This window comes from Agelaius tricolor, unplaced genomic scaffold (assembly GCF_023055355.1).
Source record: "Agelaius tricolor isolate 1412-34295 unplaced genomic scaffold, bAgeTri1.0.p SCAF_13, whole genome shotgun sequence".
NCBI lineage: Eukaryota > Metazoa > Chordata > Aves > Passeriformes > Icteridae > Agelaius > Agelaius tricolor.
Genome location: NW_027269273.1, coordinates 12,990,192 through 13,015,051, shown reverse-complemented (window position 1 = coordinate 13,015,051; position 24,860 = coordinate 12,990,192). Strand labels below are relative to the sequence as shown.

The 24,860-nt window shown below is 40.7% G+C and overlaps 1 protein-coding gene across 2 annotated transcripts; it reads left to right on the top strand.

Moving 5' to 3' along the window:
• Window positions 1-355: 355 nt before the first annotated feature.
• Window positions 356-22,922, top strand: BMS1 (BMS1 ribosome biogenesis factor). Of its 2 annotated transcripts, none has more exons than XM_071438773.1 (23): window positions 356-441; window positions 926-1,168; window positions 1,540-1,730; window positions 2,079-2,158; window positions 3,269-3,457; window positions 3,942-4,084; window positions 5,318-5,439; window positions 6,051-6,247; window positions 6,953-7,089; window positions 7,568-8,403; window positions 9,256-9,357; window positions 10,336-10,493; window positions 11,017-11,098; window positions 12,070-12,146; window positions 13,209-13,394; window positions 14,483-14,671; window positions 15,252-15,432; window positions 16,506-16,564; window positions 18,633-18,755; window positions 19,805-19,952; window positions 20,806-20,981; window positions 21,517-21,678; window positions 22,389-22,922. In XM_071438773.1, exons 2-23 carry the CDS (start codon window positions 993-995, stop codon window positions 22,623-22,625), a joined length of 3,951 nt encoding a protein of 1,316 aa, XP_071294874.1. In that variant the 5' UTR covers window positions 356-441; window positions 926-992; the 3' UTR covers window positions 22,626-22,922. The 2 variants fall into 2 exon arrangements, with proteins under 2 accessions (XP_071294874.1, XP_071294873.1); XM_071438772.1 differs by lacking the exon at window positions 356-441 and adding an exon at window positions 458-652.
• Window positions 22,923-24,860: the final 1,938 nt, after the last annotated feature.

Below are 24,860 nucleotides of genomic sequence, written 5' to 3'. Positions count from 1 at the left end.
GACCTCACTGCACGGAAAAGCTCTTCATAGGTTTTACCCTCTGACTTGTTCATCCTCCCATAGTGCTTGGCAAGGATTGATTTTTTATATTTCTCGCAGTAATTGCTGGGGCCGCATCTGCCAGTCTGTGCGTGGGCTGCCCCGAGCCCGCGGGCACCTGAAGGTTCCCACGCCTCCTCCGCTCCGGGTGCTGTGGGGCCGGCCCCGCCGGGCAGCTACCGCGGGCTTTCACAGAGCTTCCAGGGCAGTCATTTATTCCTCAACACGCGCACAGGAGCCGACTCCCGGTCCCGTCCCGGTTCCCGGTGCGGGCTGCGCGGCGCCGCCGCCACTCTCCCGCTGTGGGACGCGTGTGCGCCGGCAATAGCGCTCCGCCGCCGCGCACGGAACTCCGCGCGCAGCCACTGTTTCCGGGAGGGCAGCTCCGCAACGGAGCGGTCGGTGCGGGCACACGTGGGCCGGGCGGCGGGGCCGGGACGGGCCGGGGGATAGCACCCGAACCGAGGGGACAGCGCGGGGCCGGGGGACAGCACCCGATCGGGGGGAACAGCGTCGGGCCAGGAGGAGAGCGTCGGACCGGGCAGGACAGCGTCAGACCGGGCAGGACAGCGTCAGACCGGGCAGGACCGGGCCTACGGCCCGCACGGCCCCGGTGAGTGGTGGCTGCTCGTGGGGAGGGGCCCCGCCGCCGGACCCCTTGGCGAGCTGAGGGTCCGCGGTGTGCCCGGCAGCTCCTCGCCCTCAGCCGTACCGCCGGGGCGCTGCCGGCCTCCCGGGGCTCCGGGCCGGGAGTGCGGGGCGCGGGGGCTGCCGTGCACCGGGAATGGGCCCCGTGAGCGGGGTGCGGTGGTGCTTGCTCGGTGCTCTCCAACTGGTGTGCCGTGTACCCGTGCCCTGTGCTAACTGTGCTCTCCTCCTGTGCCAGCTGTGCCCGCTGTCACACGGAGGAACTCAGGATCCTGCTGGCTCTAAACAAGTGTTGAACCAGTAAGATGGAGGAAAAAGAGAAGAAGAAGCATCGTGCAAAGCATAGCGGGCCGAAGGCAGAGAAGAAAAGGAAACGTTATCTCAATGACCTGGGAATAGGCGATGAGGAGAATGCACGGAAGAGAAACCCCAAAGCCTTCACGGTGCAGTCCGCTGTGCGGATGGCCAGGACTTTCCATCGGTGAGAGTGGGAGCTGCTCCAGAGCCTGCCGAGGCGGCTGGAGGGGTGGGAGTTTCTGGGCTTTCTTTGTTACTTTGTGTAGACATACACAGACTGTGTTTTCACTGGTGTCTCTGCCTGGCATTCATCATTCGCCCAGTCACGCTGTAGTTTGTGCATCAGGAGTGGGGTGCTTTGTGCATCTCTGTTGCACTGTACACTCTGTTAATCCATAGGAAAGCAGTATAGCTCCTTAGGCTCAGTGGGAGTTCCTGGTGTCTCTGCTTGGGCTCCATTTGTGCTCAAGCCTTTGCAAATACTGAAGACTTTCAAATAGTAAATGCCACTATCCATGGCGTTCCTGTGTTTATTTATTACAAATTTCTCCTCAGAACTCAGGATCTGAAGACTAAAAAGCATCACATTCCCGTGGTTGACCGGACTCCTTTGGAGCCACCTCCCGTGGTGGTGGTTGTGGTTGGCCCTCCCAAGGTTGGGAAGAGCACTGTGATAAAGTGTCTCATTAAGAACTTCACCAGGCAAAAGCTGGTTGAAATCCGGGGTCCTGTTACAATTGTTTCAGGTGAGAACAAAGATAGAAATGCAAATGCTTCTTTTGTGCTCCTTACTTGTCTTGCTGGGATGTGCTCATGTTCTCATGATTTTTGGTCATTTTGAAGATATCATTTGGATGTGTGATCTGGCATATGTACAGTAAAAGAAGATTGGATAATTTAAAGAATTATATTATAGTACAGTTATAAACAGGTAAAAACAGACACTTCTGCAGTGATGCATGTTGGATGATTTACATGCTAGACCAGAATCTGAGTCCCAGATACCCTGGAGGAACTCCAGGAATGTGACCTGAAAATAAAACTATTGGTTTGCTCCCTCTGTTGCAGTTTTTGATGCTTAATTCTGTTTTCAGGTAAAAAACGCCGGCTGACCATTATTGAATGTGGGTGTGACATTAACACAATGATCGACCTGGCTAAAGTTGCTGATTTGGTAAGTTAACCATGGAATGTGATTTCTACTATAATTTATATTGAAAATACTACTTTTGATTGGACTGCACCAGTGTCTGGTTTCTCTACACATTTTTTGCTATCAAAGGCAAAACTGTCTTTGGTTTCAAAAGAACAAGACCTGAGCTCTTTGACACACCTTATGTTCTGGAACAGCCCCAGCACTTTCCTCATCCTGAGGATGGGGAAAGTAAAAGTGTGTGTGTGTGTGTGGTGGTGGTGGGGAGGATGTGAAACAAGGGAAATGTTGCTGGGCTTCATTGCTAATGCAACTGGTAAACTTCTAGTGGAAGATCTTATAACAGGCCAAGGTGACACAGTGAATTCTCATTAAGGGATTTGGTTAAACTATATAAAATCTGAAAATGAGTTTTAGTCAAGAAGTTTTCAGCTGATGTTCAAAGTGGAAGTATGTATCAGTGTACTAGTTGGGGTTTTTTTGCACCCTGAGGTCTCCATCTGTCTCCATCTGTCTCCATCTATTTTGTAGTAATACAGCTGATTTCAGTGAAGTGTGGTCACTTGTAATTTACTTGCAACTTTTGGATCAAGAGATTACACCAACTGATCCTGGGGATCCAGTGCACGATTCCTTTGTTTAGAATTTTACTTTACATGTGGATTGGGAGTATATTATTCACAGCTGATTAGGTATTGGGATCCTTGTCTAAGTATTAACTATGTAAATATCTAAATACATGTGTACACTGATCTAGATATTCTTCTACTTTTATGTTTTCTACTGAGTATGGGACATGTACCAAACAGTACAGATACATTTGCTGGTGGATGATTCAGGTTCTGTGTGCACATGGTGGTGCTGAGAATCTGTTTGGATTTGTTGTTAGGGGGCTGAGATTATATCAGTGCTTGAAGAGCTGTCATCAGTTCCTGTATGCTTTAAGTTCTTTATTCTTAAAACCCTAAACCAACTTTGCTTCCATTTTCATGTGACTGTTGGCTGCTGTGTCAGTGCATTTTAGAATTTTGGTTCCTGAGAAGCTTAAGACTTTAAAGGTGTGGTATTTGAAATAATCTCATGTAGGCACTGTGGTATTGCTGTAGTGAAATGTGAATATTTTGTTTACAGGTTCTAATGCTCATTGATGCCAGCTTTGGATTTGAGATGGAAACATTTGAATTCCTGAACATTTGCCAGGTACATGGCTTTCCCAAAATTATGGGAGTTCTAACCCACTTGGACACATTCAAGAACAACAAACAATTAAAGAAGACTAAAAAGAAGTTAAAGCACAGATTCTGGACTGAAGTGTATCCGGTATGACATTTAACATTAATTTTTTCATATATTTTGCTTTATGGACGCTAAATTAAAAGTGGGTCAATACTTAAGTGTTTATTATATTCTTACATCTTTTAAATAGGTAAGTGAACAATGTTGATACTGTATCAGATTGTTTAATCTTTCTTCTGTTTGCTAAAATAGTTGTGTGATTATTCTCAATCCTGGTGTGATAAGATGCCTAATTTGCTACTAGGTCTGTTATGCAGGTGCTGTGCATGGAGGATCTGCTTGTAGGTCTGTATGAGATCTTGAGGATGTGAATAGTTTTCCAATGAGATTTAAGGGACAATTTTCATGTTGAAGTAACCTGGTTAGTTTGATCTTTCAGAACCAGTTGTAATATAATTTTCAATTAAGACTTACAAATTATAATTGCATTAAATATGTACTTTTCTTGTTAGCTTTATGGGTATTAAATAGACTTTTTTATGTTTTTATGTCTTTTTAATATGCTTAGGGTGCCAAGTTGTTTTATTTGTCTGGCATGGTTCATGGAGAATACCAGAAGCAGGAAATTCACAACTTGGGGCGTTTTATCTCGGTTATGAAATTCCGGCCTCTCACTTGGCAAACGTCTCACCCATATGTTCTTGCAGACAGGTGTGTGTTTTTCTCTCTGTTCTTTATTCCCAGCATAGACAGCACCTTGTTGTTTGAAAAAGCTGTGCTGCTTGCCCTCAGCTCTGTGTGTGAATGGGTGTTTGGTGTTCCCTGAGTGGCTTTGGGAAGGGAAGGTGCCTCTGCAGTTCAGTTTTCACTTGTGTCAGGTCATGTACATGCCTCTGGTATATTGTAAATACATTTGAAACACAGGATAATTAAAATAATCCTGCTTGTTGATGAGTATACTGAATTTCTGTGCAAAAGAAACAGCATTCTAGTGATTAAAGAACAGTTGGTGAATTAGTCCTCTGAGTTCCCTGGAATATCCCTTCTGCTCCATCTCCCTGTATAGCATTTCATTCACAGTCTCTTTGGAACATGAAAGTAATCTTGATGGCAGCTGGAACATGAAAGTAATCTTGATTACCTCACCTTTCATATTTTATTGCCAGAATGCTTACAGTTATGACTAAATTCCCACAATAATCCAAGGTGCCTTGAATGAGCGTCTTCTTTAGCTCTAATTCTTCAGGAAAAATTGTCAGAGAGGTAGATAAGCATTGTGCAAAGACCTGCAAAATACATCAAGCAAAGAGAGGGAAAATGCAAACCCCACATTCTGTAGTATTTCAGTAACAATGTTTTAGGGTGCTCTAACTGTTGCAGTTTCATGATTGTTGGGTCAGATTTAAACTGATCTGATGCCGGGTTGTGCCCCCATTCTCCTCCTTGGCTCTGTGTGCTGCCTACTCTGTGCAGTATAGAGAGGATTTCCCCTCCTCTGCCTGTAAACAGCCCCTCTTTCCTGTGGTAGCTGCTGTGTTGCTCCCCAGCATTCTTAGGGAAAAGAAGGTGGTGTGTGGCTGCAGGGAATGTGACATTCAGCTGTTTGCCCTCTAACGGTGAACTTGATTAGAGGAGGGTTGTGTGTACAAAGCCGATAAAGAGCAGTCAAAATGTGCTAAGAAAGCAGTACCTGCTCAGTGAAGTGTCAGTAAACCTTCTGGAAATTTGTTGAGCATCATTATACAGCTTTTAGAAAAGAATTCTAAAATGTTCTTAGAAGATCATTTTTTCCATGATTTTTTTCTTTCCTATGGTAATTCAGTTTTGATTATTAGAGGCTGCAGATCATGCAGTGGCAGCAACGATGTTCTCTTAAATTATCTTCTCTGAAAAGTTACCATTGAGACTCTGGATATTTTAACTGTTATTTTAAATGTTGAGTAGAATGGAAGAGCTGACAAACCCAGAGGATGTTCGAATCAATCCCAAATGTGACAGGAAGATATCACTGTATGGATACCTGAGAGGAGCACACCTAAAAAACAAAAGTCAAATTCACATGCCAGGTAATTTATCAGTTTAGAACTCTTTCTGTACTGATATGTGAAAAACAGCATAGCTGAAATTATTTGTATCTTTAAAGTATGTTATGCAACAGATTTTTCACCTTTCTAAATGCCTGTTATGTTTTTGAAATTTTTTTCATAATGCACATTTTTGTGACAATAAATCTTGTAAATAGTTTTGTTTTAAATTGTGCAGTTTTGTTGCACTGATAAACACATTGTTCACAGTATTTAAAATTTTTTATAAGTGTATCACTTTTAGAAAGTGCTTAAGATGTAAAACATATAAACTCTAATTATGAAAAGTTAATTTAAATGATGTGAATTAGTAAATTATGTAATATATTTATTATGGTCAGAATTGAATAATTTAATATTTTAAGTGAATGATTAAATAGTTTAAATTAAGAAATACCGTGATAATAAATTTACAGACCTACTCAGAAAAGTGAGTTGCTGTTTTTGTCATTTGAAAACAAGCAAAGAAACAAACAAAGCTTTGCAGGATTCTAGTGAATTCATGTATTTTTCTCTGAGTTCAGTGCTAAGGCAGAGGAATTGGATATTTGGTACAGAGCTTCCTGTTGGTGAATCATTGTCTGTCCCCTCAGGTGTTGGAGACTTCACAGTGAGTGATGTGAGTTTCCTGCCAGACCCCTGTGCCCTCCCTGAGCAGCAGAAGAAACGTTCCTTAAATGAGAAAGAGAAGCTTGTCTATGCCCCTCTCTCAGGAGTTGGGGGTATTGTGTATGACAAAGATGCTGTTTACATTGACCTTGGTGGAAGCCATGCTCATGAAAAAGAAGAGGTAAAAGAATGCTGGTGGTGGTTTGAATTCTCTTGGAAAATATAGTTTTTATCCTTAAAGCCAAAAGAAGTGTTTAAAAATAAGCTTCTTTAAAATAATCAATCCTTATCTATCCATAGTGGGTAATTAGTTCTTTTCTCCTTCAGGGATTTCAGAGAAGGGATATTTCTATTATCTGTTATTGTACAACACATTGGAAGATCACTTAATATTAAATACCTAAAGTTTGTGTAATAACTTTCCAAATATTGACCTAAGATTTATGAAATCTGGTGCTGGACTATTACTACTCTTACTTGCAGGGCATGATGATTGTTGGGGGAAAGACTTAAAGGATTTGACTGGTCAAAGGGAGAAAAAAAAAGATTTATCTACAAACAAATTGAATTCAGTTTTTTTTCCCTGTATTGTGTTAAATGTTAAATATCTTTGGGTCTGTAACAATGTGTTTGCTGGTGTTTACTGTAGTGGTTGCATACTGTGGAGGAGTCCCTCTTCAATTTTTCTTGGGTTGATATTACAGATATTCTTGAAATGTGAAGAGGGGAAGGGAGACCTTGCTATTCTATTCTGAGAAAATGTTTCTTTAAAATGCTCTGCAATTTTTTCTTGCATATGTGTATTTCTGCTAGTTTAGACTGATGGGTGTTATTAGACATTTGTTTATTCAACTTTATTGAAAAGTAAAAAGTCCTGTCTTTCCAGGAGGAAGTGAGGCCAAATCAGGAACTTGTTCAGAGCCTCATCTCCACACACTCAGCCATTGATGTTAAGATGGCATCAAGCAAGGTCTCTCTCTTCATGGACTCTACACCCTTGGGGTCAGAAGATGTAGGACAAGAGTAAGTTCTGAGTGTTGAGCAGTGTTTGAGCATGAATGAATCTCTAATTTCAGGCTCTAATTTAGGAAGAATTCTCAATAGAGCACAGCCTGTAAAATGTCTGTTTTTTCCTCTTCTGAGATTACTCATATGCCACACTGTATTTTGGGATAAAAGTAATTGGTACTAGAATGTTTTGCAAGCAGTGTAGGCCTGCCTTCCAGGAATTTCTTGCTGATACAAGTAACATCTCTGTTTTAATTAATTCCTTGGAAAATGAAGAAATTTATTGGAATTAATTTTGGTTATAATGTTCAATATTCTTGAATAAATAGACACTAAAGGATGCCAGCGCCTTTCTAATGGTCTACGTAACTTCACTTTCTTTGAAAGAAAATTTGTAGAATTGTTTAACAATATTAACACGAAGCTTAATTCTTTCATTAAAATTTTCTTGTACTTCACCATCTTACCCCAAATGTGGTCTTTGGGAAAACAGGTTTGTGATGCCAAAAGAAGAGAGGCAGGTGGATTTGAAGAGTGGAAGAGTTCGTCGGAAGGCTGTATTTGAAGACGACGAGAAGGAAAATGATGATGCAGCAAGTGATGAGGAAGATGACCAAGAAGAAGAAGATGAAGAAGAAGCAGTGTCTGAAGATGGAAGTGATGGTGATGATGAAAATGATGCTGAGGAAGAAAGTGAGGGAATGCTCTTGCGGGAAGGGATGGCTGGTAGGAGAGCCAAGCGCCTGAAAACAGAGGTGCCTCAGGAAGAAGCTGTGAATGAGCTACCAGCATTTGCTGACAGTGATGATGATCTGGAGCTGAGCTCTGAAGAAGAAGGAGAAACTGCCCCTGAAGATAGTGAGATGGAGGAAGATGAGGAGGAGGAAGAGGAGGAGGGGGACGTACAAAGGACTTGTAAAGATGAAAGCTCAGGTAGTGAATTTGAGGCTGCAAATAAGAGAGCTGAATCTAAGCAGTGTGATATGGATAGTGAACATACAGAAACAAAACCACAAATCTCAGTGCACAGCCCCAAAAGAAAAGCAGTGCTCACTACAGATTCAGGAAACTGCACTGCAGAAGAGGCATCAGAATCTGAGGATGAGAACTCTTCCCTTGAAGAGGATGATGATGAAGGAGAATCACATGGGGAATTAGAAGCTGATGAGACAAATAGGAATGGATTTCAGCAGAGTAAAGCAAAGAAAGCTGATAGTGTTAGACATACCAAAGTTAAAACTCTAGATACTGAGGATGATGATGTGGAGAACTTGCTGAGAGACGAAGAGGAGTATGAAGAAAAAATAGATCTTTCTGCTGACACAACAGGTAGACTATAACTGTTTAATTTTTACTGTCCACATCATTGTATTAATTGTTAAAGGATATAATTAGTCAATAATCCATGATGTTGCCTGTCATATATATATATATATATATATATATATATATATATATATATATATATATATGTGTGTGTGTGTGTGTGTGTATTTAGATATAATTCTTAAGTAGCAAAACTTCAAGTTAGGAAAGCTTGAAATACTTGGTATTAAGTCTTTCATTTACATTGTAGTATGCAGTGTCAAGTTTCCTTCCTCTAGAACGGAGGTGATTCATTTTATAAACAAAACTTCATTGATTTTGCATATACTTCTCTTTAATCTCTATAGCTGTGTGTGTAAAACAAATTATGATGCTCTGTTACATCTAGAAAGGCTAAAATATGTTTGGGGGAATGTTACTAAAATGCACTAACTGCTCACTGAGCACTGGAGCAGGAATCTCCATCTTTGGAGATGTTCAAAAGCCATCCTGACATGGTGCTGAGCAGCCTGCCTTAGGTGTGGCTGCTTGAGCAGTGGGGCTGGACACAGAGGCCTCCAGAAGTCCCTCTCAACCTCAGCCATTCTGTGAGTCTGTGAAGAAGGCATGTATCATTGTGAACATGATCAAATCTGTTACTGTTGTTAATAAATTTTTAAAATTCTAGCCTAAAAAAAAATAAATCACTGGTATAATTTGTTATCCACAGTTCATGATTCTGTGTATATATAGAATATGAGAAAAAGAAACTGTGGGCTGTGTCTACACTTCTTAAGTCTCTTGTCATGTCCTTATTTAAATTATTTTTGTAGTTGCTGAGTCTTGTTCTTTTTTGTAACTTTTTTCCCTTTTCAGGTGCACTTAAATGGAAGGAGGACCTCACACAGAAGGCAGCTGAGGCCTTTCTAAGACAGCAGCGATCAACCCCCAATCTTCGGAAACTTGTATATGGAACAGGTACAGATCTGTTTGGAAACTTGTCCCAGCTGGCTTTTAGCTGTTACTAAGTTTTCAAGTTTGAATATTTGAGCATGGTCTTTTGGTGGGAGGCTTGAGGAGAGTTAATTGACTTTTTAATTGCTGATGCTCATTTTTACTAATAATTGTAATGGGAAGACAGTTTTTACTTTTCCTGTAAAAAGCATTTTGAGTTCATTTTCCAGACTGCTCAGTTGTTACTTACACAGTTATTTCTTACACAGTTTTTTTACACAGTTATGTTTTCTTACACAGTTATTTCTTCCAAACATTTAAGGTTTGGTTATTTGTGTAATGATCTGATAGATATTATGCAAACCCATTGTGGTAATTGTGTTTCATAAAGGGATGTTGTCTGTTGGCTGGTTTCAGGAATTTCTGTCTCACTGTGACTGTGGAAGAGTCTCTTATACATGACTTAGTATCAGGTGTTTGTCAAGGGAAAATAGCTGGCTTAAAAGGAAGAGAAAATTGCTGTTTATGTAACGTGTCCTGTTTTAATTCACAACTTTTACAGTTGTTGTCTGAGAGTGCCAATCTCATTGTGCAGAACCTTTGTAGAACATGATGAGATTGTAAACCTTCCACAGTGCAGGTGTGAGAAGACTTTCTGACAGATTCTCCAGTCTGGTACTCTTGATTTACACACAAGCTTAATTCCTGTTCCTGTTCCTTCCTGTTCACAGATCATTTTGCTATTGTTCTGATTTGTGATATTGAACAAGCATCCTCTGTTTACTTATTGGACAATATTTTTTTTTAAAATTATTCCAGTTATGAAAACAACTAGATCAGTGTACCTTTTTCTTTAGGCTTTTACATTCAAAACTGTTCCAGTTTGGTTCTTTTATTTCTTTAAACTGCTGCAGCTGTTGGGAAACATAAAGAGAGAGGTGGTTAATGAATTTCATGCATGTACTGTGGGGGAAATCATCACAGCCTCTGTGTTTGGTTTAGCTGTGGAGGATGAGGACCAGGAGAGCGAGGGTGCAGATGATGAACTTGGAGGTTTGTTTCGTGTCAGCCGTCCAGACCAAGCATCCAAACAGAAGGCTAATGCTCTTGACTGCTCCAAATTCCTGGTAGAAAAGCCACAAGATTGGGATTTAGAAGAGGTAATGCCATTGGATAATTGCTTCTCCATATCCTGCCTGGTTCTGTCCTGGCTGTGTCTCATAAAGCATGACTGAGTTGTTATTGAAACAGAGCTGTGGGAGCTATGGTCACAGTGTCTTAGATTCTGCCACTTTGCTGTCAGTATAAGTAACAGATTCCAATGTTTGTTTTTAGAAGAGTGGCAAGTTACAGTAAATCAATTCAATGCTTGTCTCATTTGAGTATTTGGTGGATAATAGTTTGTTCTTTATTTACCAAAAAATAAAAAGCAGGGGAGACCCAGCGAAAATACAATGTAGGGTAGAGATTTTGGTAATGCAAAGACTTTTGGGCAAGAATGAAACTGGGTTCACAATCCTGCTTTTGGGGAGGCATTGTGTAGTTTTGGTAATGCTGTCTTGATGTGGAGCTGCATGTGAGAATTGTCTCTGCTGGGGGAGTGGGGAATGTCTTGGAGAACATTTCTGTTGATGATAAGCTGTGGCTGTGCAAGGCAATGCAGCTGTGCAATTTATTTTGCAGGTTATGAGCAGTATTCGAGACTGCTTTGTTACTGGGAAGTGGGAGGATGATAAAGATGCAGCAAAGCTGTTGGAGGAAGATGGTATGTGTAACCCTTTTAAAAATTATTCCTCTATAGGATTTTTAAGAAAAATATGACTTTTTAGTTATGTATATAGAATATTGTACCTTAGTGCTATACTTGCAGGGTTTTTTTGTCAAACTACTATATAAATTATTATATAGATACTAATATAATTACACATTGCTGTCAGTCTCTGTAGAAACAGTAGGCATATACCACATTCTGGAAATTTACTGTCTGAAAAATAGAGTATGTAACTTAAATTACTAAATGGAGTCCTTAGTCTCAAAACTTGGTCATGCCAGCTTTGAATTACATATCTGAGTTCATCTATTCGTCATATATAGTTTATTCTTTTAGATAACCATGGTAGAAATAAACAGAAACTATTCTTTTATTAGGAAGACAAGCTTGCCTTTCATGTTTGGCTGAAAAGTGAGATCTATCTTGAGATGTTTTGGAGGTGGTGTTTTTGGGTTTTTGTTGTTGTTTTTTTTTTTTTTTTAATTAGGAAATACTTAAAAAGTTTAAGAATGTGCCTATATCTTAGATGCATTATGATTGTGCTTTAACAGGCTTATATAAGCACATGTTTTTAACCCAAAGACTGTCAGCTATATTTAATTTTTTTTTTAATTAAACATAGGAGCTCAATTGCTCTGCTGGTGTCTTGTGTCATTAGAGTGCAAACTAATGTATTGGGAGTCCTTTGGGGTGATCTAAACTTTATTTGCATTTTTTAAATCATAAGGGTGTTGAAAGGGTAAAGGAAGAGCCACATTGAGTTTAGCTGGGAATTTTCAGCTGAAGCTGTAAAGAGGGCAAAATAAATGTATAAAACTTGATGGGAATCAAAAATATTTGGACTGAAACTAATCTCCATGGCAGCACTGAGAAATGCATAGTACTGAACACATGGGAGATGGTGTGGAGCAATACAGCAGAATGGTTAACTAATGCTCACTTGTCTTGGGTGCTCACTGTTGCAGAAGAGCTGTATGGAGATTTTGAAGATCTGGAAACTGGGGTGGTGCACAAAGGAAAGGCTGCTGCTGGAGGAGAGCAGGTCTGATCTGCATTTTTATGTTCTTTAACATTTTTATGTTCTTTAGCCAAGTATGTGTTTCTTATCAACTGATAGGCATCCTATGTAATAAATACAGTGCTCATAGAATCAATAGGAAGGAAATCAGTGGGAGCATGAAAGAAAATTTATGTTTATTGCTGACTTTATCTAGAGTGGCATGTTTTTAGCCTGAGCCTGAGTTTTTGTTTGTAGTTAATTATGTAGAAGTCACCTCACTTATTTGACAGTAGGTGTCAGGCTTAATCAAGAGCTGGGGGATCTGGAGGCAGGACAGAAGTATTTTAAAACCAAATGTAATCATAACTGTTTGTACTATGTCATCTCATCTGATGCAGAAGATTATAGCACTCTGTTTAAACACAACAAATAGTGGAAACTTGACACAGTTTCCTAGTTCATTCCTCTTATCTGCATAAAGGAGGCTGGTGGAAGCAATTTTATGCTGTGGCTTGGATATCTTTCAATAACAGAACTGTAGTTGTCTGTGACAGTACAAACTGAAAAATCAATTTGTTTTTGGACTGAGCAACTTGATGGCTTTGCATTTGTTGTTAAATTGAGGGTAATGGCATCATTTTGGCAGTTTTCAAATGGTCTGTGAACAAACTTCCTTCTCCCTGCTCTCTAGAGTGCTTCCAGCCTTCCAGCAGTTGATAGCTCAATGCTATCAACAATTACTTTTTTTTCCTCCTGTATTATATATGCTTATATTAGCTGTAGAATAACAGGTAGGTCAGTTCTAGGGTCTGTTCCCTTGCAATAAAATGATCTTTAGTCAAAAAAGTTTTGTCAGTGAAAAGGAATATGATTAAATAATGAGATCTTTCAGGCCTTGCTGAAGTTGTCTCCTTGTATGAATAGCTTACTAATTTCTGTCTAAAATTGAAATGTTTTTCAAGTGTCTAATAATTGACACTATAAGAAAGTATTGTTTAATCATATCTATAAAAATATTGTTTAATAATATCTATCAAAATGTTGATGAGAATGAGTTGCTTTCAGTGAACCATTTTACATGTTTGACAACTTATTGTTGATTAGTCTGGAAGTGAAGAAGAGGAGGAGGAAGATGAAAAAATGTCCAAACCAGAACCTGAGGAGGAGGAAAAGAAAAAGGAGCGCATGGACAAGAAAAGAAAACTTAAAGAAATGTTTGATGCAGAATATGATGAAGGGGATGCCACATACTTTGATGATCTTAAAGAAGAAATGCATAAACAAGCACAGGTACTGTCTGCTAATTTATCTGGCTATATGTCTTCCAAAATGCTCCACAAGAGTTTGTCTCCCAAGGATTTTTTCCTGGAGACACAGGTGATGCTCAGGAGGTATTACAGAAAGAAATACATACTTGTGATTTTTTTTTATGCTTGAACTTTTTGATTCTGTTATCTGGAAAGGAAAGCAAGTAAATAAGCCAAACAAGTGAAAGCTTAATTTAAACTGAGTGCAATATTTAACCATACTTTAAATCACTGAATAAGCCAGGATGTATCATCTAAACTTCAACTACTTAAAAAGTTTTTAAATAAAAAAGGCATCCTTTTATTTGTAGGAAGGTGAAAATTCTCCTTATATTAATTTTTGCCATATATTTTCCTGGTATTATTTTTAGTGTGATTTTTTGCACTGTTGTTAATGGATAAGTAAATTCCCTGTGACAGTCTTTTTTATCCAACTGTGAAGTTATTTTGGGGAAAAATAATTAATGACTATTGCTCTGTACATGTGGTAGAAGTCTTCAGTGTAACTGTATCCAGAATGTGAGGTGTTGGTTTTGTTCCAGGCCTTTGTTTTTTTACATGAGAACTTGTAAGCTTAAAAGTAGCTTCCTTCTTTGACTGACTTGGGAGAACACTGCCTTACATTAATAACTTTAATAATGTTAATAACTTCACTGTCTTGTCTTTTGACAAAATTTTGCCCTAAATAGTTGTTAAATTAATCCTTACCTGCTTGTATTAGCCTCTGTCACAAAGGATAATCTGAGCTCTGGTATGCTGATGCACTGAGAGCACTTAAAGGGTAAAGAAGGACATTCCAGTAAAAGAATCAGTGTCTGAATACTGGCTACTGTCTTTCAAGTAGACTAACAGGCCCACTTGGGATCTCAAATTGGAAGGGCTTTGTGGTGGTAGAGATCTTCCTCTGAACAGAAGTGGTGGTAGACATCTTCCTCTGTAGTCACACAAAACCTATTCTTAGATCTTTCCCAAAAAGATTTATATAAATGTTAGAATGTTTTAAATAGAACCATCCCTTCTTGAACAAGTTGCTAATACTTGAATTTTGTGAATTATGTCTTTGTCACATAGCTTAACCGAGCGGAATTTGAAGATCAGGATGATGAGACCAGAGTGCAGTATGAGGGATTCAGGCCTGGCATGTATGTTCGAATAGAGATTGAGAATGTGCCCTGTGAATTTGTCCTGAACTTTGATCCTCATTACCCCATCATCCTGGGTGGTCTGGGCAACAGTGAGGGAAATGTCGGCTATGTACAGGTACGTAGCCAAAGGGCTGAGTGCATCTTATCTCAGTGCAGGTGTGCTTCAGGGTGTCTAGAGTTACTGCTTTCTGTGTATTTAAAATACAGTAAACACAGACAGAAACTTCCATCCTTGTCTCCTGAATAGGGGATTTGCTTTAGACACAAAGTGTAATTCTACAGTAGCAGATTCTGGGTCTTTACAGGCTTAATTGGATAACTGGAAAAGGTTACTGCTGTTTAATGTTCAGCTGCAGAGGTGTCTCAGGACTAAGGTCTGATACTGTGATTGCTAAATTGCAAACATTAATTGTTCTCTGACCTTCATGATCTATATGCAAGTGACTACAGAAAAGCTATTAGCACATATATAAATGTATTTTTAATATAATACTTGCTGTATGCATACACACATGGCTTCAGAGTGAGTGAAATACTGATTGATCTTCTGAAGATAAACAAAGATAAAACTTAGTGTATAAAAATTCTAGTGTAGATAGAAGTTGCTTTCAATCATTCCTGAAAAACTAAGGCTTGAGTTTCAGAATCACTGTTGCCATCCTGCAGTAGCATGGTTCACCTTCTCTTCCAACTAGCTGCGCCTGAAGAAGCACCGGTGGTACAAGAAGATCCTGAAGACGCGCGATCCCCTGATCCTGTCGCTGGGCTGGAGGCGCTTCCAGACCATCCCCATGTTCTACATTGAGGACCACAACGGGCGGCAGCGCCTGCTCAAGTACACCCCGCAGCACATGCACTGTGGGGCAGCCTTCTGGGGTGAGCCCGCTGCAGCTGTGTCCTGCCTCACCTCAGCAGAGTACAGCTTTAGCTGTACATGCACTGTGGGGCAGCCTTCTGGGGTGAGCCCGCTGCAGCTGTGTCCCAGCTCACCTCAGCAGAGTACAGCTCTCACTGCACATGCACTGTGGGGCAGCCTTCTGGGGTGAGCCTGCTGCAGCTGTGTCCCAGCTCACCTCAGCAGAGTACAGCTCTCACTGCACATGCACTGCAGGGCAGCCTTCTGGGGTGAGCCTGCTGCAGCTGTGTCTCAGCTCACCTCAGCAGAGTACAGCTCTCACTGCACATGCACTGTGGGGCAGCCTTCTGGGGTGAGCCTGCTGCAGCTGTGTCCCAGCTCCCTTCAGCAGAGTACAGCTCTCACTGCACATGCACTGCAGGGCAGCCTTCTGGGGTGAGCCTGCTGCAGCTGTGTCCTGCCTCACCTCAGCAGAGTACAGCTCTCACTGCACATGCACTGCAGGGCAGCGTTCTGGGGTGAGCCTGCTGCAGTGTGTCCTGCCTCACCTCAGCAGAGTACAGCTCTCACTGCACATGCACTGCAGGGCAGCCTTCTGGGGTGAGCCTGCTGCAGCTGTGTCCCAGCTCACCTCAGCAGAGTACAGTTCTCTGGCTTTGCAGGATGTACCAGGAAATGCAACTTTTGCAATGAGAAGTATACAGCTTTTTCCCCGTGGAACAAAAAATAACATCAAGTAGTGTGGGAAAATAGGCAGTTCTCTGATATTTGTGCATTATTTAAATGATTTGTGAATTGCTTGGCTTCTAATCAAATTCTGAGCATTCTGCTAAGTTGTAGCATATTGAAGAGGAACCTGATTTGTGTGCAGATAGACTTTGCACACATTATGGGCCCAGCCTTTGCATGACTAATTTCTTGTTAACCATTCCTTTATGGGGCTTTAAATGTGAGCAGTAGTTTGAGGGCTTTAAACTTTGGTTTTCTTCATTGAGTATATTTTCATGTATTTTTAAGCTTTTGGAATTTAAATAGGGATTAGATATTGCGTAGTAAAACTTCTCAGAAATTTTTAAATTTAATTTTCTTTTAGGGCCCATCACTCCTCAGGGGACAGGATTTTTGGCAGTGCAGTCTGTCAGTGGCACAACGGTAGGTTTGTTACCACAGAATGTTTATTAACACTTTCTATAGGTATTTGTGGAAAATACATATGTTCTGGGAAGGAAGTTTACATTATGATAAAACAGTGTAGTTGTAGGAACTGTGAAAGTAGCGGGGCTCAAGCTTCTGAAAGGTGTATTATGTTGAGGTGGGAAGCTGTATGGAGAGGATATTTTTGTTTGTTTGTTTGTTTGTTTAGCAAATTTCAGGAAGAAATTGTTTACTGTGAGGGTGATGAGGCTCTGTCACAGATTGCCCAGAGAAGCTGTGTATTTAAGGCCAGGTTGCATGGGGCCATGAGCAGCCTGGTCTAGTGGAAGATGCCCATGGCAGAGGTGTTGGAATGAGATGATCTTTGAGGTCCCTTCAAAACCAAGCAATTCTATAATTCCAATTTAAATAGTGTTAAAGCAGTATTTATCAGATATGATCTTTATTAGATATATATTAATCCAAGGTAGTTCATGTTTGCAGACAATTGGTTGCAAAATCTTTGCATGGCATTGTAATGAGCTTGTCAGTAATCAATGGTGATTATTATCTCCTTCCTAAAATATGCCTTCAAGTACTATTGCACAGTTGTCTTTTTACATGTTCTAAAAGTCTGTTTTCATCATGTGTCCCTCACATAATACAGTGTCTTAGAGCAGTACATAAAGCACTTTTCCTTTGAGATTTTCTGTCTGAGTAAGATTCTGTTTCATAAAGAGAACGCAGCGAGGTAGATCACAAGGACTTTTAGATTGTTTCCAAGGTAATTAGAATGGCAGTTCTGGAAATCTCATTAGTGAATGGTAGAAATGTTATGTCAGCAGCACATCAACTAGTCTGTACTAGTCAATCTGCATTTTTCATGCTGCATTACTTCTGTAAAGGTTAGAAATTCTGAATCTTAGAAGTGAAATGTGGAGTGCAGGTGCCCAACAACATCCTTCTCTCAAAGTTGGAAAGACATTCATTCAGTGGGTGGACTGTTTAGTGGAGGAGGAGTTGGTTGAATGGCCACATCTGGAGGGTGGTGGTCAACAGCGCAGTGTCCTGGTGTGCAGTGCTGACAAGTGGTGTCCCTCAGCAGTCTGTGCTGGGACCAGCACTGTTTGGTGAGCACTGACCATCAGTGACACAGGCAGTTTGCAGGCTGAGTGCTGTGGTTGACGTGCCTGAGGAATGGAATACAGTCCAGGAGAACCTTGGGAAGTGGTCCAGGGGGAAGCCCACAAGGTTCAATGAGGCCAAGTGCAAGGTCCTGCTCCAGACCTGGGGCAGCCCCCAGTGTCAGTGCAGATCGTGCAGTGAAGGGATTGAGAGCAGCTCCTGCTGGGAAGGACTTGGAGATTCTGGTGGACGAGAGGCTGAGCTGTGGTCGTGTGAACTTGCCCCGAGAGCAAATCACATCCTGGGCTGAAGCAAGAGCAGTGCCAGCAGCAGAGCAAGGGAGGGGATTCTGCTCCTCTGCTCTGCTCCAGTGAGACCCCAGCTGGAGTACCACAGCCAGCCTTGGGGCCCTCAGCACAGGAAAGACACGGACCTGTTGGAGCAGGTCCAGAGAACAGTCACAAAGATGACTGGAGGGATGGAGCACCTCTCCCAGGAGAAAAGGCTGTGAGAGAGTTGGGGTTCATCATGGAGAAGAGAAAGCTCTGGGGACACCTCATTGCAGCATTTAAGTATATAAGGGGGGCTTAAAAACATATGGGGATAAACTTAGCAGGGCCTGCTGTGATAGGATAAGGGGGAATGATTTTAAATTAAAAGAGTTGATTTAGACTAGATATTAGGAGGAAGGTTTTTACAACAAGGGTGGTAAAACATGAACAGGTTGATGAGAGAGGTTGTGGGTGCCCCGTCCCTGGAAATATTCAGTCAGACTGGCTGGGGCTCTGAGCTGCCTCATCTATTGGTCTGTGCTCATGTCAGGGGAGTGGGACTAAATGACCTTTAGAAGTCATCTAGATGACTTCCAGTCGAACTATTTTACGATTCTGTGATTCTAAATGGTGTCTTCACTGTTTGAGGAATACACATTCAGCAGTGTCTTTCATGTCTGATGTTTCAGCCTGACTTCCGGATTGCTGCCACAGGAGTTGTGCTTGATTTAGATAAATCCATCACTATTGTAAAGAAATTAAAGCTAACTGGTTTTCCATTCAAAATTTTCAAGAACACTTGTTTTATTAAGGTAAGTTCATAGGTATGTATACTGTAAAACCAGATGAACTGATGTTAGGAAGGAATGCAACCTGGGATTGCCTTTCCTGAGGCAGAAGTTCTCAGTTATTATTGAATGCTGTCCTGGATCTCAAGAGCTGCCTGTGCTTTTTTGAGCTCTCTTCCATGTGACCTCTAAAGATACTGGTTACTACAAGGAATATGAGTAATTGTTAACCAGACAAAAATTCTGGAACAGTCTGCTGATTCACATTCAGTGTGATTTTTTTTCCTTCCCACCTCCTGCTTCCTTCTTAAAAACCCACTGATTAGCAATGGCAGACAACTTTGGAGGATGTAAACCTGTGCCTGGTCTCATCCCACTGATCAGTCTGATCCCACTAAATTTCGACTCTGGAGTGAAAGGAGACTTCTAGCAGTGCTTTAGACTTCTCAGTTACAGTTACAAAAATGTCTGGGGTAGGGAGTGCTGCCAAGTCAATGTTCACTGACCTTCCCACTGTGCTTAGCTGGGCTTTCAGGCTCAGGGAGAGCTTAGGTTGTTGTGCATTTGAGGCAGCAAGCAGCTAAGCAGTGATCCCAGCAATGAAGCACTCCAGTGTTTGCACTAGGCATAGACAGATTTTTTTCTTGCTTTTCTTGTGATATATGAAAGAAGCCCAAACCTTCAAGAACTGTATTGTATTAGAATCTCAGAACTAGCAACTTAGGGCAGCTTGGTTGTTTTTAAATTGTCCTGTGTTCTAGCAAATTACTTCAAAGGAGAACTGTAAAGCTTCTGTAGATATGTTCTGGTTTGAATTTTTAAATACATATATTTAATGCTTAGCAACCTTGCCTGTGATGTATGACTAAGTAGATTGCTTTCAGTAGCTCACCTGAAGTCAGCTCAGTGGGTTTTTGGTATGATCAGCACTCAGCACTCTTAGTCTAAAGACAGTGCTATGCTTCTCCTGTTTCTTTATAAGATATGCTTGTGGGAATTCTGGTTTTGTGGCCTACATAGGTCACAGAGAGAGACTTGGCATCTTGAACAACAGTGGTAATTCACATTTTCAGGGCATGTTTAACTCTCAGTTGGAAGTGGCTAAGTTTGAAGGTGCAGCGATCCGTAGCGTGAGTGGCATCCGAGGCCAGATCAAAAAGGCCCTCAGAGCTCCTGTGGGTGCTTTCAGAGCAACATTTGAAGACAAGTTGCTGATGAGTGGTAAGTTGCACATTGCATGTAAGGTATCACACAACTTTCATCCTTCTTCACAGATTGCAAAGCTGTGTCTCAGAATTCTGGGATTTGATAATTGAGATGTGAATTCACAGAGTAAGAACTACCTTGTGAGATGCAGAGTGAAATTCAAAAGTGTTTTTTATGTTTGATTTCTTTCACTTCTACTCAGAAGTCATATAGTATGCAGATGAAAAGGGCTTGAGTTGAAGACATGCATCTGCATTAAGTGTTTTACTGCTTTACAGAGCATGGTTTTAGTGTTTTACACAGGCTTTCTCCTTGAACATGATGAGTTGAATTTAGTGGTACAAGTGGTAGAAGGACAGTTTTCTGAGAACTTTTTCTTGTAACCTTTTGGGTAAATTGTGCAGAGGATGTCCTGTGTTTGCTGACTGTCACCGTGATACTGAGAATATGACTTTATACTTACTTGGGTTTATATGACCTGTTTTCCTACACACAAGAAAATCACAGATAGTGCAAAATAAAAGCAAGTTAGTTCTTATATAAAAATAGGCAAAGGAAAAGAAAATTGGTTTTGTCAGTAATTATATAGGCACATTACATATATGAATTCTATTGCTTGTTCTTGAATATGAATGAACAGGATGGTATTCAGCTGCCTACTCTTCAGGAATGTGTGCTGTTCATGCCTTTATGGGGTTTTGCATTGCTTTTACCACAAGTTGAAGACATTTGGTCTATATAGCAAACACAATGCTAGCATGTGGTGCAGTATCTGTTCTGTTCAGGCAATCTTTCCTTAGAGTGTGGATGTGATGAACTCTTTACATTTCATATTTTTAGAGCCAACTAACGTTCCCTTTTCTTTCAGATATTGTTTTTGTGAGGACTTGGTATCCTGTTTCTATCCCAATGTTTTATAACCCTGTAACATCCCTGCTGAAGCCAGCAGGTGAGAAAGATAGTTGGAGTGGCATGAAGACAACAGGCCAGCTGAGGTATGAGCGAGGCATCAAACTGAAACAGAACAAGGATTCTCTCTATAAGGTACATTTCTGTTTTGTTTTGTTTTGTTTTTTAAAACCAGTCAAATTTGCAGTGTGTCTCATACCTGTGCAAACTGAGAGCAGTATGAAAACATGTTCATACACATGCATGTGTGACTTTAAATTTTTATCTACAAAGCACAGTCTTGACATGAGATGGAAATAAAATAGTTGAGAGTAGATTGTTATGGGTCAGTTAAAGTATACAAAGTAATCTGCAGGGTACAAGTCTTCTCCAGAAGCTTACTGAGACTTCTGTTGTAGTAATTGGGGTGAACATATCATTTACAGTTCAGTCCAAGGATGTCAGAGGATGTTGTTTGTTTGTTGTTTGTCAGAGGATGTTTGTTTACGTTTGGTTTGTGGGTTTTTTTGTGTGCTTTGTTTGGTTTGGGGTTTTTTTTTTTGAGGGGTGTGTATTTCTATTTTGGTTTGTGGTGTTTTGTTGGGTATTTTCTCCACTAAAAGATGAAAAATTAAATAAAAGTTTTTAAGATCATGAGTATTATATGTATGTTCTGTATTCATTCTCTTAGCCTATTGTGAGGGAGAAGAGGCACTTCAATAAGCTCCACATTCCTAAAGCACTGCAGAAGGCACTGCCTTTTAAGAACAAGCCTAAGAATCTGGAGAAGAAAGGCAAGACTCCAAAAGACCAGTGGAGACCAGCTGTTATCAGGGAGCCTCATGAAAAGAAGGTAATTATCACTTATTCTGAAACAAAGACTCCTGAAGGGTAAATGTGTTGTTCAAAGCTTTTCTAACTATTGTTTTTGCATTTCAATCTACTGCTAATGCTAAAGATATATATGTTCCTGGTGAAAAATGATCACTTGCAATTTGTTTTGTTCCTGTTTGGCACACAGTATGTGTATGGAACTGTCACGGAGTGGATGGTGTCTATTTTTTAGACTAGTAGGTCACCTGAAGCCTAAATACGATTTTTGTCCTTGTCACAGCACTTGAAAGGAGTTTCACTTGGATTTAGTGCTCTCATATTATGGGTGACTTAAATTGGCAGCTGCAGTTTTTTATTTGACTTGTCATTGCCATGCATTATTAACACAGACAGGATTTGAAGCAAATACTCTGCTTCCAAAATTGAGAATTAGAGTGCTTGCAGAGGCAAGAAGATCCAAACTGCAGTTTAAGTGTTCTATAGTAGCAATTAGGCACAGCCTTTTACAAGCTATCTAACCAAAATCAGAGTTCACAAAAATTAAAGCTTTGATTAACTTCCTAACAGGATAAATAATTAACCATTTTAGAAATTGGGTAACAGGTGCAGAGATAATTAGGAACTTGCCTTGAATCTCTGATTCATTTGTATGTGCCTGCTGAGGTTACACTGTTTCTTGCTCACCAAAACTGGGTTGCATGTATATTGATTGTCCATTTTCTGTTCTAGATATCAGCTCTACTCAGTGCTTTGAGTACAGTGAATAATTACAAGATTAAGAAAGCCAAAGTAAAGCATCGGGAACAGCTTAAAGAATATCTCAAAGTTAAGCAGAAGGAGGATGAACAGAAATTCAAGAGGCAAAAGGAGGCTAAGAAAAAAGTCTATCGCATACTGGGACAGAGGGAGAAAAAGAGGCAGAAGTCAAGCTTGAAAGGATCTAGTAAGGGAGAGAAGAATATGTAAAATTTCATCAGGTTTCAGGCCAAATGAGGAAATAGGGAGCCTGTGCAATTTTCTCTTGAAGAAACAAAAAGGCCTTGGACTACACCAAATGTGCTTTCAAGAGAAGAAAGAAATGCAAATATGACCTTACTCACACTCTTGAATACATTTGGTATTGTATATAAATAAGATGTAGAAGTATGAATTGTGGTTTTTATACAGGAATATTCTGGAAGACTTCATATTTCAGTATATTTCTATGCATACTGCATATTTCTCCATTTTCTAGCCAATAAAATATTTTAATCAATTACAGAATATTGTTTCTTTGTGTGTTGTCTTAGTGGACTTCTGTGGAAGAAAACTCTCCTGAACATCTCCAAATATGTCCCTTACTTTGAGCTATTACCTAAGTTTTGCCCTTGCCAAATATTTTATTAAAAGGTGTGAAGATCAACAGTTATGGGGTAGGAGTTTGGGAAATTCTTTATCTTTGATCAGAGTAGCTCACTCCTGTGCTTAGATCATTTCCCCCTGCATGAAAGCATCTCAGTTTTTTCCACTTCTCACTAGGTTATTAAGCAGATCTTCAAAACAATGTTGCATCTAGATCTTGTGCTACTTGGCCAGTTTTGGCACCCTGAGGCTGTCAGTAGGTCCCTCACTGACTGCAGCTTTCTGGGCAAACAGTATCAGACCTTCCCCAATGTGTGAAGCTACCCTGTGATTTTCTGTGGGGTTGGCACTGACAGGGTAACTTGCTTCCTTTGGGAAAATCTTCCTGTGTCCAGCCAGCTTGGTTTCATTTTACATTGTTAGGCTTAAGATGAAGAGAGAAGAGGTGGTAGATGGTTTCAATCCTGTTAAATTAACTGACAGTTGAAGTCTTTCTCTGTATGACAGAAGACTTTGAACAATCATTTTGTTGGAAGAGCAGCATTATTTTTTTGTGCCATATATGGCATAAAAAAGTAGTTACTATGATATACCTATTTTTAATACTTCACCCTCACACAGGCAGTGCGGCAGATAATATCAGTAATTTCTTGGTCTCCTTCCTGAAAAAGTTTACTCTTTGTCATCAAGCTGAAATTCATTATATTACACTGTAGTAATATTTGCTATCTCAGATGTGAGATCCCATGTGGGACCAGGCTGCCTCACACAAAAGCGTTTGGTTGAATGGGTCTGTAGATTTTTTTTTAAACATTTAGTATTTTGGGATTTTCTTAATTAATCTCATAATGTTCTGTTTACTGATATTGAAATTCTAATGCATTCATCTTTGTCTATATGATACTAGGCTGACACCTGACTCAAATTAATTTGTCAGTAATTTTTTTTTCCCTTGTGAGATTCAGATGAGGTCACGTGAATATGAAAACATGGTTTATGTTTGAATAATTGAAGAGTCTCTGCTGAATAGACAACTGCTGCCTTCAGAGACTTACAAGGAAATTGTTGGCATTTTGCCCCACGGAGTAGTACAGGATGGTTGGCTATGACTTTGTTTCTGCAGGGTTTTTTCTGCTTCTGTCCAGCTGTGCTAGGCTAGGTCTAATGAAGCCATCAAGGAAGTGTTTCTATTAACCCTGGTTTTATGCTGTTGTGAGTGAACTTCCATCTTTAGGTGCTGTTGTTTGCATCTTCCATGTGTTCACATGTGACAAGCAGTTGCCTGGGAAGTCAGCACTGCAACATTAGACTTTTAGGTTTTCACATTTGTCATTTGCATGTAATGAAAAATAACTTAGATCTGGTTTATCCATAATAGCTCTGCCAGAGACAAAAATGGTGGGGTTCAGTCTTTTCATTGTGGAGAGAAGCATTCAGAGAGCCAAATGGGCGTGAACATGTTACACCTGGGAAGACAGTAAAGATACTTGTTTTGGATTATGCTTCTTGCTTCCTTTAGGTAGCTTTCTTCAGTGGGAGAGAAAACGTTGGAAATGGACCAGACTTGTTTGAAATGAACACAAGTTTAGTAAGCAGCGGGTGGTAGGTGGGAGCTGGTGTGTGTAGCGAGCCCTGCCGAGAGAATTGCGGCGGCACTGGCTCCGGGCCGCTGCTACCGCTCCGCATTTCCAGCCCTGCTGAGGGAAAGGCGGTGGCACAGGGTCCGGTCAGGGCCTTCCCTGCCGCTGCTACCGCTCCGCATTTCCAACCCTGCTGAGGGAAAGGCGGTGGCACAGGGTCCGGTCAGGGCCTTCCCTGCTGCTGCTCCCGCTCCGGATTTCCAGCCCTGCTGAGGGAAAG